Source organism: Elgaria multicarinata, chromosome 3 (assembly GCF_023053635.1).
Source record: "Elgaria multicarinata webbii isolate HBS135686 ecotype San Diego chromosome 3, rElgMul1.1.pri, whole genome shotgun sequence".
In the NCBI taxonomy this organism is placed as follows: domain Eukaryota; kingdom Metazoa; phylum Chordata; class Lepidosauria; order Squamata; family Anguidae; genus Elgaria; species Elgaria multicarinata.
Genome location: NC_086173.1, coordinates 123,500,255 through 123,515,217, shown reverse-complemented (window position 1 = coordinate 123,515,217; position 14,963 = coordinate 123,500,255). Strand labels below are relative to the sequence as shown.

At 39.7% G+C, this 14,963-nt stretch overlaps 1 protein-coding gene across 1 annotated transcript in view; it reads right to left on the bottom strand.

Moving 5' to 3' along the window:
* The window catches only part of RAD18 (RAD18 E3 ubiquitin protein ligase), a 136,633-nt gene extending 122,688 nt beyond the window's left edge, over positions 1 to 13,945 (bottom strand). The window contains exons 1-4 of the mRNA XM_063121492.1: positions 13,837 to 13,945; positions 11,087 to 11,168; positions 6,965 to 7,026; positions 4,949 to 5,019 (exon numbers count right to left, since the gene is read on the bottom strand). Of these exons, the coding sequence (XP_062977562.1) occupies positions 4,949 to 5,019; positions 6,965 to 7,026; positions 11,087 to 11,168; positions 13,837 to 13,887 (266 nt within the window). The 5' untranslated portion in view covers positions 13,888 to 13,945. The remainder of the gene's footprint in view (positions 1 to 4,948; positions 5,020 to 6,964; positions 7,027 to 11,086; positions 11,169 to 13,836) is intronic.
* Between the last annotated feature and the right edge of the window lie 1,018 nt (positions 13,946 to 14,963).

Below are 14,963 nucleotides of genomic sequence, written 5' to 3'. Positions count from 1 at the left end.
CAGGCGCCAACCTTGTATTCCTTTCGGCGCCTCCTGAAAACATCTTTATTCCAAAAGCCTTTCTTTAACATGCAGCCTTGGATTTCTGTGTTGTTGTTGTTTGCTTCTTTTTAAATTTTGTTTTAACTGTTTTATTCTGTTTTTATTTTCATTTTACCTTGTACACCGCTCCGAAATTTTTTCAATGAGGAGCGGTATATAAATATTCTAAATAAAAAAATAAAAAAATAACATAAATTATCAAGTCACAGCATAAAAAGGAAAATGAGATAGTTTTGGTTGTGAAAATACACCTACACTCATAGTCTTGCTTTTATTTCCTCCACTGGGCATATTCCTTAAGAAAGCAACATTACAACTTGCCATGCCAAAACTCTTTATATAGACAGATCAGAGAAATTGCAGAGGAGCAGGTGGGAAGAGCCATATTAAGACTGCTATCATGATCTTGCTACCTAGAAGAGGGAGACTATAATAGGTCATCATTAAAAAAAATGCATAATGCTTGGGAGTTGAAAACAGAGGGAAATCCCAACACTCAATCCCAACACCAAAGGAACAGCCAAGGCATGCATTTTCAAAGTCACCAGAGAGGGCGATGGTACTATAAGCTTGCTGCAAAGGAGAGAAGTGCAAAAGAGACTATTTTCTTGAGTCCATAGTTTAAATCCTAACTATTTTTAAGCTATGCAATTGTTTTTCAAGGACAGATCTTAGAGGAAAATACTTTAGTCTTACATGGCTCTAGCCACATTTCAAATCATTACTCTTTAAAAAGAACACAATGATGCTGATACATATTAATTGTTGGATTTCATTGTGTCGTTTTGATATGGTGGTTATTTGAAACATCAGTTGTCAGTCTAACAATGTAATAACCGTTTTTGTACACACACAAATACATCAGGTAGTCTTCAGAAGAAAGGTTGCATTGTCCAACTTATTCCACACAGAAAGGTTAAAAGTTTAGTAGGACCGCGGGGGAACAGGATTCTGAGTCATCCAGTAAAGAAATCATATTTGGGGGAGCAAGAAAGCAAGCCAGTCGATGGTAACACAGTTCAGCTGTCCAACTGACAGGAAATGTCCAATCATCATCAGTCTCTTGTTAAGAAAAAGCAATTCCAGTAATACTTCTACAATGGACTTAACAGCTATTCTCTTACAGAATGCTCACTGCCGCACAGTTTAATTTACCTGACAGTCACTTCTCAACAAAGCAGTAGTCTTGCTGGCTATCTTGTCAAGTGATTAGAGATATGAAAAAGCAAGTTTCATTGCTATTCTCACACATCTATCACCCTGAATGACTCCAACAACTCCAGTGTTCCTTGATCTTCCTTGGGAAGACTTGAATATTGTCATAATCATTAACAATGATCACATTATTTCTTATGGTAAGGTTACATCCAATCATGTTCCACCACTCATGGGAAGTCTTTGTGCCAACAGAGGCTTTATTGAATAAAAAGTTGGCCGGGGGGGGGTTGTTTGCAAATTCCTCCTTTCTCTTGCAGCCTTCTTGCTCAAACTCCCATCCCATTTCAAAGGGTCCTCAAATTCTATAGAGCAGATGGGGGCATAGGAGGAAGGGGGAATCAGCAAAAAATCCCCTCCCCTCCTTCCACTGATTGAAGTCTCTTTTAGACTGTGAGAAGAGAGACACAATCTTAGACAATCCGTTATGTACTATTATCGTTACGTATTTGAACCAGAAAATGGAACATGATTACGGCTACAAAGAAGTTCACAGTAAGAACCCCTGGCAGGTACAGGGAGGGTGTTAGCTCCCTTAATGTGTGCTGAAGATGCACCTCCTCTCTGCAGTGCCACCCTAAGAAAAAAAACTATTGCCCAAAAGATCAGTGAAAAGGGGAGGACTCGCTTTGGAGGCAGAGATATTCATTAAAACAAAGCCCACTTCAGTTCAGCCCTAATTTATATGCCTTTCAAAGCTGCAGAGGTGCCTAAGGCCTATCAAGTGGAAAAGAAGGAAGTTCAAAATTACAGGAACTGCTTCACAACTTCACCTGAGTCCTTGCCAAATGGCCTCACTCGCTTTGTTCTTATCAGGAAACCTCAGAGTTACATATTTATTTGTGGCTTCAGTTTTCTTCTTCCATCCAGCAGACCATTACCTTGAGAAATGGATGATCCCAAGGCTAGGCTGTTATTATAAAATCAATAGCACCATGTTCTCCCAGTGCTTTGTTTATTATTTTAAAAAGTTTTCTCAATAAAAACAAATGACTAAGATTAGCACATTTCCTAAAACACAGAGGTATTGTAAAATGGGGATCCCAAGTATCCTTGAGTAATAGTACTAGAACTGCTCAACATAAAGAAATCCAGTCTTCATTTCAGATTTTCATTATCATTAAAATATCACTGAAGCTCACTTGGACAAAAAAGCAGCTTGAGAAAAGGTGATTTTGAGAAGCAAAATCACCCAAGGGGAAAGAGGTTAAGCAGACCTCCTGCTCCCAATCCCTTAAGGCAGCGGTTCTCAACCTGTGGGTCGGGACCCCTTTGGGGGTCGAATGACACTTTCACAGGGGTCGCCTAAGACCATCGGAAAACAAATATTTCCGATGGTCTTAGGAAACTGTATTGACTGAACTATGTCATGTAGTTCACTCCCCCTCCTCCTCCCTCCCAATCCCCTTTCCTTTTGTGTCATGTCTTTTAGATTGTAAGCCTATGGGCAGGGACTGTCAAGAAATACTTTTGTAAGCCGCCATGAGAGCCTTTTTTGGCTGAATGGCGGCATAAAAATCCTTAAATAAATAAAAAATAAATAAATGTATCATCTTTTGTATTATTAAAGCTATTGTTATGTATTATTTTCATTAGCAAACCATCCCATGACAATGGATCGTGTAGAGAAGAAAGAAAATAATTTTATGGTTGGGGGTCACCACAACATGAGGAACTGTATTAAAGGGTCGCGGCATTAGGAAGGTTGAGAACCACTGCCTTAAGGGCTTTATACAAAATATGTGAACACATTAAAATTACCAACAACTAGAGAGTCAGAGTTCAATGACCGTAATAAAATATTACAGTATTGGTCAATGACCGTAATAAAATATATTCATTCATTCTTAAGGGCTTTCAAAAAAAATAGAGGAAAGGTATACATGATCATATGTAATGGTAGTTTTATCTTCAAAAGACCCTAAGAGCAGATCTACCCATACATGCTGTGTTTAGACTACGGTTACCAGCAAGGGTTACCAGCTTTGGAACAAGGGATGATCTCAAACCAAATCATGGCATGTTCCAAACCTGTTAACCTGTTAACCATAGTTTCTAAGTTTGGATAGAACAGAAAAGTATGGTTTATTAGAGGCTTCCTAGTTTGTTTGCTCATGCTATGAAGGGAGGAGCAAAGCGGCTGCATGCATGGGCAAAAGACGTTTTTATATTTTGCTAATTAAGCAAAGATATTATTGTCTAGTTCCACTTCATTTTTTGGAGACTTCATTTTTAAAAAAGTATAGCTACTGATGCTGGAAGACAGGAAAACAAACACTTTAAACCCCTTTCCTCAAGCTGTTTTTCGGCTAAAAGTCATGCCTCCCACAACTGAAAAGGTAGTCCATATTATCTCAATATTTACTGTCATATTTATTCATATTTAGGGTCACCAAGCAGAGGGCATTGGAAATACTCTATTCTTTCTCCAGGATACCCAGAAACCATATTGGAAAACAGGACATAGGAAGTGTCCCATTTTCCGGTTGCTACAGAGGTGCAAACAACTCAAAAGCATTCCAAGCCCTGCACTTCTCCGGAAGAAACAGGACTCGAAACTTTGGTCACTGAAGGACAAGATCCTTAATCTTAGTCCTTCAGAGACAGTCCAGCCCAGTTAATAGACAGCTAAAGACTATCCTTAGTCAAATCATATATTTATTTTACCAATTGTAAGCTGCTGCTGATAAAAGCCAAGCTACTAACATCAGAGGTCTTGCAATGGTCACTAGTAAGTGTAGAAAAAAATAAATCATTCAAACACACATTCTTATGGTTTAGCTTCAAATCTCATGGGAAAAGACACCTAACTTATATTTCCAATGGCTGCTTGATCCATATAATAACCAAATGTTATGATTATCACCAAGTCAATTGCAATGTAATTATCAGACTGAGACATGCTTGAGCCGAAAGAAAAATAATCATAACTCAATGTATTGCAGCTCTGAAATGAAATTTAGAGTAAACTGCAAACAACCTGCACTTCCCAGCTCCCCTGCAACACTGCTGCCAAGTCATTTGTCTTTCTGCCTCTGTTAATTTTGATCCACCGCCATTCCTACAGGCAAAGCAAGGGAGTTCGAGGAGAAAGACTGGCAAGGACACATTTGCCTGGCACATCCTGGGAGAGAAGCAGCATGGTGGCAGCAAGTGCTTTTGAAGCAGCTTCTGAATGCATCCCCAGAAAGGATCATCTTCCAGAAGGTCTGGAGCTCTACCAAGGAGCCCGTTTGCCCAGCTCTAGGAAAGGAGAGTTCAGAACAGCACAAAAGGAACCATCTCCTCCTTACCGCTCAAGACTAGAAAAAGCTGTGCAGATAGAAATACGAAGGCTGGGGGGGGGGGGGGGGGGGAACCAGGCAGAAAAAATAATGAAGAGGATTTTTCCCAGGGATTTGGGGGGAAATTGGTGGGGTGGAAGGAAGGTTTATTTCCTGTCTTTTTCTGGTGTTTTTGAGGGGTTTTCAAGCCTTCACGTCTCAAAGTGCAGAAGTCACACACTCTCTTCCCCTTGCATAGGAAACTATCTTACACCACATCAGAGTATTTCTCTTCACACATCTTCTATCACTGCACATAGTTTGGGGTTTTTAACTTCAATATATTGCACAGTTTAGCCTGTAGTTCCCAATGGAACTTAAATCAAACCTGCATTCTCCCTCTGAAATGTGAAAAAATGGTGTGGTACCTTGCAGAATTAAAGGTTTGTACCAGTTCATCTAATATTCGGTTATTTTTCAGGTCAGGTCCTGTAGCTGCCTAGAAAACAACAGAACATATTCAAGTAAGCACTGTTCCACTTTGGACATTTCTAGTCTCTGAAATCTTCTGCAGAGAAATTGCCCCATTCAAAAGGAAAACACTACAATCAGATACATGTTGTCTTTCCTGAAAACATCAAAGCAACTAGAAAAATCTTCTGTATTAAAAATCTGAGAAATGTTGCGTAAAGGTTTCATTTATTAAAATTCCAAAAAAAAGACAATGTTTTAGAGGCAATAAACTCTTTAATTTCCAGCACACACTAAAAATGATAGCAATTTAAAGTCACAAAGAGAATTGGGGAAAAATAGGAAGCAGAACTTTAAAAGGAAAAGGGCAAACTTTGATTAATTATGGAACAAGCAGATACAGATGCCAGAAAGGTTTGCTGCAAACAAATTATTCTCTTATAAAACAGATACCTATCTTCTTTCTGCTTTTGGTTGCCTTTTCAGTGCCAAGCTTTTTTCCCCCGTTATAAAAAAAAAACTTGTCCTATGTAGAAGATATAAAGGCAGAAATAAAGCCATTTGCTCCAGGCATGCATGCAAAGCATTCTTGAAAAATCAGCAACAAGAGGCAGGAAGTACATTTTGGGGACTTTCAAGAGCCTGTAATCTAATTCATACCTTTAGGAAAAGGGATTGAGGGACAGACATCGTCCCAAAGGTTATCAAAACCTCTGCTACAGTAAACATTACAAGCAACCTATCATTTCAAGAAGCACAGTAAAATCCAACTAGTTTGAAGCTTGAAACCCATTAATCCTAATATGGTTTAGTGTAAATAGGGTTGCATACAATTTACTGTCCAACAAGATATTGAGAGTCAACATGCTGTGCATATATAATACAGGCTTCATTCACTATTTAGAAAACATTACCCCTGATCTGCTACAGTTCCTGAATACTGAACTCAGCCCCAGAGGTCAGAAGTGTTTGGATACCCTTGGAATATTAGATAGGCATTTAATTTTAATTTTATCGAGCAGCCACAAAGCAAGGCTACAGCGGGGAAGCAAGAATGGTCTAGAGGCTACAGCAAGGGACTTGGAACCTGGGAAATTTGGGTGCAAAGTTACATTCTCTGTGCGAGAATTTGGGCAAGTAAGTCTCGCTCAGCCTCAATTCCACCATCTGTAAAATGGAAGCTATTCTCATATAGCTATGGTGAGAACAAATCTAAGATAAAGCTTACACTTTGCAAATTAAAAATACTGTATAAGTATGTAACAATGAGAGCCTAGATTTTTTTCTTTAGGAGACAAAACATTTGTTTCCCAAGGTAACTACCCCCATTGTGAGATTTTAAGAAACCCATTATTTGCCTTTATGTAAAAACATTTTCAAACCCACCAGAAAGGGAGAGCTGTTAGGAGTGGAGGATTTGTAGTGGCAGAAAGTGAGATGGTTAAGTACCCCTGCCTTTCCCCCTTCCTCCAAATTTCCTTCAGTTCTCCCTCTGGAAGCAGATTTTCTCCCTTACTTATGTTAATGTAAACTTTGCAGTGTAATTTGCTCCAATGAACAGCATTTTATAGGCTGAACCAAATGGATATGCAGTCCACTGAGACCTTAGAGCCATCACAACCATGGGAGTGCAGCTGGGGGTGGGAAGACCACTAAGTGAATGAAAGAGGAAAGAGCACTGCAGGGAGAGCTGTGCTGCCAGCAGAGGGAATGAGGAAAACAGGCAAATCCACTACAGAAGGCTTAAAGCCAAGTTGCAGAAGTATCTCAGAAGAGAACACCAGGCATACGAACTGTAGGGTCCAGCATGTGTCACTGAAGAGAAGGTACTGAAAGACAGCTGTCCAATGCTCCACCTAAGCTGCCAAAATACCTAAGCCAGGCATAGACAGCGCTTGAATGTCTTTGCTACTTTGAACTGTAGAAAAGTAGGGCTTGCTTAAACATTAACAGCACAGGAGGCTAGCACTTACCACACAACATGTAGGACACTGAGGTTTGTAGGAGAGGGATTTGCGAATGCAGAGAGAACAATCTGGAAGAAAAAACAATTAGAATGCATAATTATTTTTATTATTTATTTTATTTATTTACTGCATTTTTATACCACCCAATAGCTGAAGCCCCCTGGGCGGTTCACAAAAACTAAAACCATTCAAAGTATTAAACAAACAGTATAAAAACATGATATAAAATACACATTAAAAACTGATTAAAAACATACCATACATGATTAAAACATCTTTAAAACATCCTAAAAACATTGTAAAATTTCACTGGATAGGCCTGCCGGAATAGATCAGTCTTTATTGCTTTTTTAAATTCTAAAAGACTGTCAAGTTGACGAATTAAAACAGTGGGCCCTTTGGCAACAGTAGCCTGGTTCAGACAACGCACTAAACCATGCTGCTTAACCACAAAATGGTTTAGCGTGTTGTCTGAACCAGGCCAGCACAAATTTTGCAATTCAGTTTTCAATAGGCAAAACCTAAAGTGTAATTTATTTATTTATTTCAAAAACAACAACTTCATTTCCATCAGCACAATAATTTTTATCTTTGCGCTTATCATTTTAATGGCAAACAAATATTGCCCAGAACAACCAATTTCAAGAAGTAAAAGAAGTCATATAAGACAGGCTTGCACATAGCATAAAAAACTTTAATCGGCATAAAACACATCTAACGGGCCATAATCACATACACATACAGTCGCATGACATAAAAAGCAACAAGAAATTGTGGTGTTTTAAAATCTTTTCCATGCTTTAGTTCTGCCAGCAAGATATCCAGCGACTACCATTTCCTAAGCAACAACTCTTGCACTGCCAGTTAAGGAGAATTCAAACTACACTCAAGGAATGGTGATACAAAACTTTTTAATTATTATTTTAAAACATTAGATAGCTTTTTAAAGATGGTTTGAATAAAAGTGGTTTAAAATGAGAACGTGGACAAACAGTCATGTTAAAGTATACATTTATAAAAGCTGAATCCATAATCCTCTGCCGAGATACAATGAATTAAAACCTGATTTTCTGTATAAAAGGGGAAAAAACAAAACACAGGGGGAACTGTATGCTTTAAAACATAGTATCTACATCCACATTAGCAAGTTAACTGATATCACAATTAAAATTTCCCAAAATTGTACAGGTATCAGGAGCCGAAATGTCAATATCAAAACATTACCATTTAAAACAATTATATTCAAGATCTATCGAAGTGATAGTATTACAATAAGGCAGCAGAAATTGGAGATGCATTAATATAAACCATCATAAGAGCAGCAGAAAACAGGCTCACATTTTCAGTCCTTTCAATCGCCCCAAAAAGGTGATAGCAAGGAAGCTCACTGATGCTCACAGACTGTGTCTGGGCAGGCCATCTCCTACCTGAGCCACTGCGGTCCCTAGCTTTCACCTAGGGCATCCTGCATCATGGGCTTCTCCTTCTCTCACCAGGGAACCCCAAAACATACCACCAGCTCTTCCCGTAACATGCACCAACTGGAGTGGTGCTGTCTAGGCACCTTTAGCAGCAGGAGTAGCCTTTGCAGTTGGGAGTCTGTCAGGGCCCTGCCCTTCTAGGCCAGGTGGAAATGAACCAGAGAGAGAAGCAGAGACAAAGTTGTGCTAGACTCCCAGCTAACTGTTATACCACATGGTCATATATTTCAAACACACTGATTTAAATCAATCCAGCCTTCATCTAAGCAAGCATAGTAAGCAATGATGTCAATTTGTCCTTTCATTTATGAACTTGCCAAGCAGTTAACATTTTCTAGGATGAAGGCCATTAGTCATTTGGTCCATTATTGATGCATATTTGCTAATTCCTTACTCCCTAACATACTGGTGCTGATGCAACTTGAAAATCTGCAACTAATCCATTTACATCGCCCTTTATGATGAATGCTAAGAAGCACTGGAGCCACTAAAAAAGTTCCTGTTCAACATCTACACTACTGATCAATTAAGTAGACACACAATTAACGTTACATTATTCAAAATGCCATGTATGAAAATCCATACTAGAAGAGAAGTGCTACAGCTGCATGAATATGAATCAGCTTAATTGGTTTGCCCTGCCATCCCCTCGAGAACTGAGACATTTTAGAACGTGACGGGACTGATTTATGTTACATTCAATATTCATGTCCCAGAGGAGGCAGAACACACCCAGAGATAAACACCAAAGCTCAACCAAAAGAACAGTCTTCAGCACTATGCCTCATTTGTACTTGCAGTGACACTGTAATAGATCTCTGTCTGAAGAACTGTACCTACAAAAATAATTACAGCCCTCAACTACCAAACCACCAAGACAGATCAGCCAAACACTCCACCCGGTATTTCAGAAACATCCACTACACTACACACCAGGGGGGATGGGGGGACAGGACAAAAGTCCTCCACCTGCTCAAAGCAAGGGCAAAACTAAACTCTAATGCTAGCAGTATTTCAGTAAAATCTTTGCAATAGCCATTTGGGACAGAACAGAAGCACCTAAAGTCCTCTAAACAACATTGACACAATGCCATAATATACATCCTCCATGTTACATTAAGAACGCTATGTACAGTTCTAATTGCTCCATCTTAAAAAGTGCATTGTAAGAGCAGAAGAAAACACAGGAAAGTGCCAGGGACTTTTTAATTCACAGAAAGATTTCTAAGCCAGAATGTTGAAGAGGAAGTAAACAGCAAAAAAAAAAAAAATTCCCACAATATTACATCTCAGGATCACTGTTGATAGGTTCGATTGATTGAATTAAATTGGGTAGATTGAATGAAGGGGTAGAGTGAACAAAGTTGAGTATAGATTCAAGACAGAGAAATATTTCTTCACATGATCCACAATTAACTTACAGAAGTGTCCAGGAATTTGTCTAACCCCCTTTTAGAGCCATTCAAATTGGTGGCCATCACCATATCTTGTAGTAGTGAATTCCATTGTTTAACTACGTGCTATGCGAAGAAATATTTTCTTTTATTTGTCCTGGATCTCTCACCAATCAGCTTCATGGGATGACCCAAGATTTTAATATTATGAGAGGGAGAAAAATGCCTCCCTATCCACTTTCTCCACCACATGCTGTCTATTATGTCTCCCCTTACTCACCTTTTTTTCTAAGCTAAACATCCCCGGCTCTTGTAACCTTTTCCTCATAGGGGAAATGCTCCAGCCCTTGATATTTTTAGTTGTTTTTTACTGCACTTTTTACAACTCTACAATGTCCAGAGTTGTAAAAAGTGACCATAACTGTACACAGTATTCCAAATGAAGTCACACCATTGATTTGTATAAGGGAAGTGTGATCTTGGCCATTTTATTTTCAATTCCTTTCCTAAGGAATTTGCCTTTTTCATAGCAGCCACACACTGGGTTGACATTTTCAGCAGATTCAGCAGATTCTCCACCACAACCCCAAGATCTCTTTCTTAGTCACAGCTAGCTAGGATCCCATCAGCTAATACTTGAAATTTGGATTTCATGCGCCAATCTGCATCACTTACATTACAAGTCCCCCACTGCTTGCATTCCTACTGCTTAGAAATAACAGCAGGGATTCCTCCAGGAGGGATCCCTTTAAGAACATAAGAGCCATGCTGGATGAGACCAAGGGTCCACCTAGTCCAGCACTCTATTCACACAGTGGGAAACCAGCTGTCGACCAGGAACCCACAAGTAGGACATGGGTATAACAGTACACACACACCACCCATGTTCCCTAGTCACTGGTGCTCCAGGAATTTATCCAATCCGCTTTTAAGCCATCCAAATTGGTGGCCATCACTACATCTTCTGGTAATGAATTCCATAGTTTAGCTAGTGTGCAGGAATCCAAGGAACTTTACATTTTAGATCTGATGAGGAGAAACCCAAATAGAAACATATTTCGATGATAATTGATTATTGCTGTTAATTAAGATTAGTTAAACTGCATTTCATTTAAGTTATTTTATTGTTAGATTGTATTTTGTATTGGACACATAAGTAAATTTGGTAGCTTCAGCTGAGAGACAGGATAAACATTTTAAAATATAAGGAAACAAAAACAGGAGTTGGGGATGGGAACCAGTTGTGTACTTACAATTATGTGAACACTGGGGAATGATCATTGCAATGTTGAAGTAGTCAAAGCATATCCCACAACGCAACAAATTATCCACTTCCTAAAATAAGAGTATAAAAATATTTTTTTGTAAATGTAGAGCAAAATGAAAAGTTCAAATTATAATTCAAAATAAAAGAGTAATTTTGAGAAAGCACCTACTGATAAAGGAAAAACCAGTAACAACTGAATGTGATTATTGCCACTTCATACCCACTGGTTCTTTTCATTCCCTATGTATACAGCCTGGTCTATTAAGATGAAGGGAGTTTTAAAAATACTTTTAGTAGTCATACAACTCCTAGCATTCCCTAGGCAGCCATGCTGGGAGTTGTAGGACTTTTTTCTCTCTGAACATGCATAGGATTACGCCCTTAATAAATTATGAAACATTTAATTATACGTTGTCAATAATGAATAATATAGACAACTTATAATGAAATGTTACCTTAATTCTTTTATTATTTTAGCACCTAAATTGCCAAGCGCTTTATAAAACATAATAATAAAGACAGGCTCTGTACAGACACGTTTCTCAAGAAATAGTTTGTTTCCTGGTTTTTGTATTCTAAGGGTAGAAAGGGTTTAATGTGATGTCCAGGCTGATTAACAGGGGCCAAGCCTGAAACCATTTTAACGCCTTTTCAAAAATGTACAAGAAGCACAGGAAGACCAAGAGGGAATGATCAAGCTGCGTGAACTAGCACACCTGCTTGTTCTTGGCAACCCAGGGTTTTTAAAAATAATGCCCAGGGTTGGCATGACATGTGAAGCAGGACATTCCTAATTGCAAAGAGTATCCTGTATTTAGACATTTTCATCCACACATTGACACCATGCATGGAGGAAAGAGTGGGGCCATGTTTGAAGGCCCTGAGCCAACCTGCCAATATCTGCAAAGGAATACTTCTAAGGGGGACACCTACACTCATACAGCTGGAACTCCAATCATTTGAGAGTCTATATGCATGTAGTTGTATGCATGCAGAACCACCATTAACACCTCATTCTGCCAAACACATAGGCAGCAGGAACAGTAAGATGTGTGACATCAGAGGCAGGACTGGTGGAGCGCTGTGCCTCTCCCTCATTCACGCACCGTGCCAATGTTTATGAGGAATTGCCGGCATAACACTAGTATGTTATCAGAACTTGGATAGCATGCTGATCCCAGATTGTGGAATGGCCTGCCGGGAGAAATTCATCAACTTAATAATCTTTATGAGTTTGAGAAAGCCATAAATACTGATCTCTTCCAGCGTGCCTACCCAGATGAATTTTAAGATGTCCAATTGTTATTTTAATACTGTATCAATTTTATATGTTTTTAATCAGTCTTATGCATTTTATGGTATTTTGTATTTAATGTTGTTCCCTGACTTAATCCAGAGGGAGAGGCAGGTAAGAAATAAATATATTATTATTATTATTGACTAGTCAAATACTCTCAATTGGCCAGTCAATTCAGCAACTCCTATTTAATCCAATGGTATCACATATTCCAAGAATGCCACTATGAAGACAGCAGTTGACTCCCACTTCCGTTTTGGTGCCATTTAATAGCAAAGACAGAAGTGGGGGTAGCTTGCCTCTTAGCACGACAGCATTCAGGGTCACACTACCAGTATAGCAAAGTTTTACTGCTGACAACCTATTACGACTGCAGGCATCTCCAAACAGCCACAGTCATCACTGCCTAGTGAGTGAAGTGTCTCACTATGACCTGGCAGGAACATAGGAAATGGCACTATACCAAGCCAGATGGTTGCTCTATCCCCATGCACAGAATGCTGACTATTGGATGGGGAGTGGAGGGAGGGGTCACGGAATGGAGTATCCTGGAAAAGGACATTTTGCAGTGTGGTTTATTAGTACAAGGTTTATATTTCATATCTTAACGTCATGTATATTTTTATTTTGTACAACACTTTTCTTTATTAACATACCTGACTGAGAATTTATTCTACACCTACATAATAACTCCTTTGATGTTTTCCTTAATTCTTGTTGTCATGATACCTGTTATTTTATCTTCTGCTGCTTCTAATTTATTGTTTTATTTGCTGCTTCTGATCTGATGTACAATGAAAGTACAAATAAAATCTATATACAAATCACCCGGAGAACTATGGGGCCGCCTTCCTAAACCTGGTGCCCTCCAGGTGCGTTGCACTGTAACTCCCATAATTCCTTACCAATAAACTGGGAATTATGGGAGTTGGAGTCCAACACATCTGGAGAGCACCAGGGTTGTGAAGGCTGATATAGGGCAACTAATAAATCCTATAAATAAATCTATCACCCATGAGTGACAACAGATTTGAGGAACACAGGGAGCCATTTTCCCCACTTTACTACCTTACAGAGAGATACTTTTTTAAGCGGAGGCTAAACTGGAACCCTCGTACATGGAAAGCACAACGTCTGCCCTTGAAAAGTTCAGGCCCCAAGGTGGAGCTTTTCAGGAGCGACATCACCCAGGCTTTTTTTGCCTACCTCGAAGATACACCCTCCTGTCCTGGCAGACCCTCCCTCTAATCCCAAACGACTCTTCAGCGATGAGAGGAATGCATTCTGCACATACTCAGGGGCACTCTTCTGTATTGGTACATCATCTGTTTAACGATGGTACGTCACCTGTTTAACGATGACGGACATCCTGGGACTGAAATCAAGTTTTAGGACTATTACGCAGCCACTACCACGCTCCCTTCCGCCTCTCTACTTACTTTCAGCGGGACAAGGTGCTCGGGCCATTGGGATTCAGCCGACAGAGACATGATGCCCAACCTCTAATGCCTGAACTTCCCTACCGAACTCTAAATCACCCGCGTTCTCTGCTTTCCGTGGACTACCTGGAACCAAAAAAAACCCGCACTTCCGGGGCTGTCGCTAAGGCTGTTGGGTAATGTAGTTTTTTGACCAAAGCACTAATAGAGGGCCCACGTACTACTACAAAGACTCTTCCCTACAGGGATAGAAGTAGCTTCTTTGGTAAATGACGCTCCGCATATTTCTGACTGTAGGGCCATTTCATTTTATAGAAAAAGCCCCTCTTGTTCCTCTAAGCCTTCTCCAACTAGGTTGCTCTCCAGAGGTGTTAGAGTACAACTTCCATCATCCCCAGCCAGCATGGCAAATGCGAATAATTTTCTGTTAGGTCAGACAGCGGAATTAGGCAAACGTGTTACAAGGAGAAGCCCTGGAGGACACGTTTCTCCTGAGAGTTTGGGTGCTTCCAGAGGAGAGCTCCTAGTGCTGCCAATCAAAAGGAATTACGCAGTTATCCGGTCGTTAATATATGGAAGAAGTGGTGGGTAAAAGAAATAGTCAGGGATGCATTCTCTAAGGCTACCAGAGGGTACAATAAAGAGAATTACACACTAGGGTGACCACAGGAAAAGTAGGACAGAGCTCCTGTATCTTTAACAGTTGCATAGAAAAGGGAATTTCAGCAGGTGCTATTTGTATATATGGAGAACCTGGAAAAATTCCCTCTTCATCACCACAGTTAAAGCTGCAGGAGCTATACTAGAGTGACCAGATTTAAAAGAGGGCAGGGCACCTGCAGCTTTAACGGGTGTGATAAAGAAGAAATTTCACCAGGTTCTCCATATATACAAATGACACCTGCTGAAATTCCCTTTTCAATACAACTGTTAAAGATACAGGAGCCCTGTCTTCCTTTTCATACGGTCACCCTACTACACACTGATAAAGGACTGCAAGACTGAATAAAGAGATTGTTGTTACAAAGAGAAGATGGTGTCAGCCTGATTATGATAGACCAGAGATAGAATAGTGGGGAAACACGATAGGAGTTCAATTTGAACACACAACTCACCTGGAGGGGATC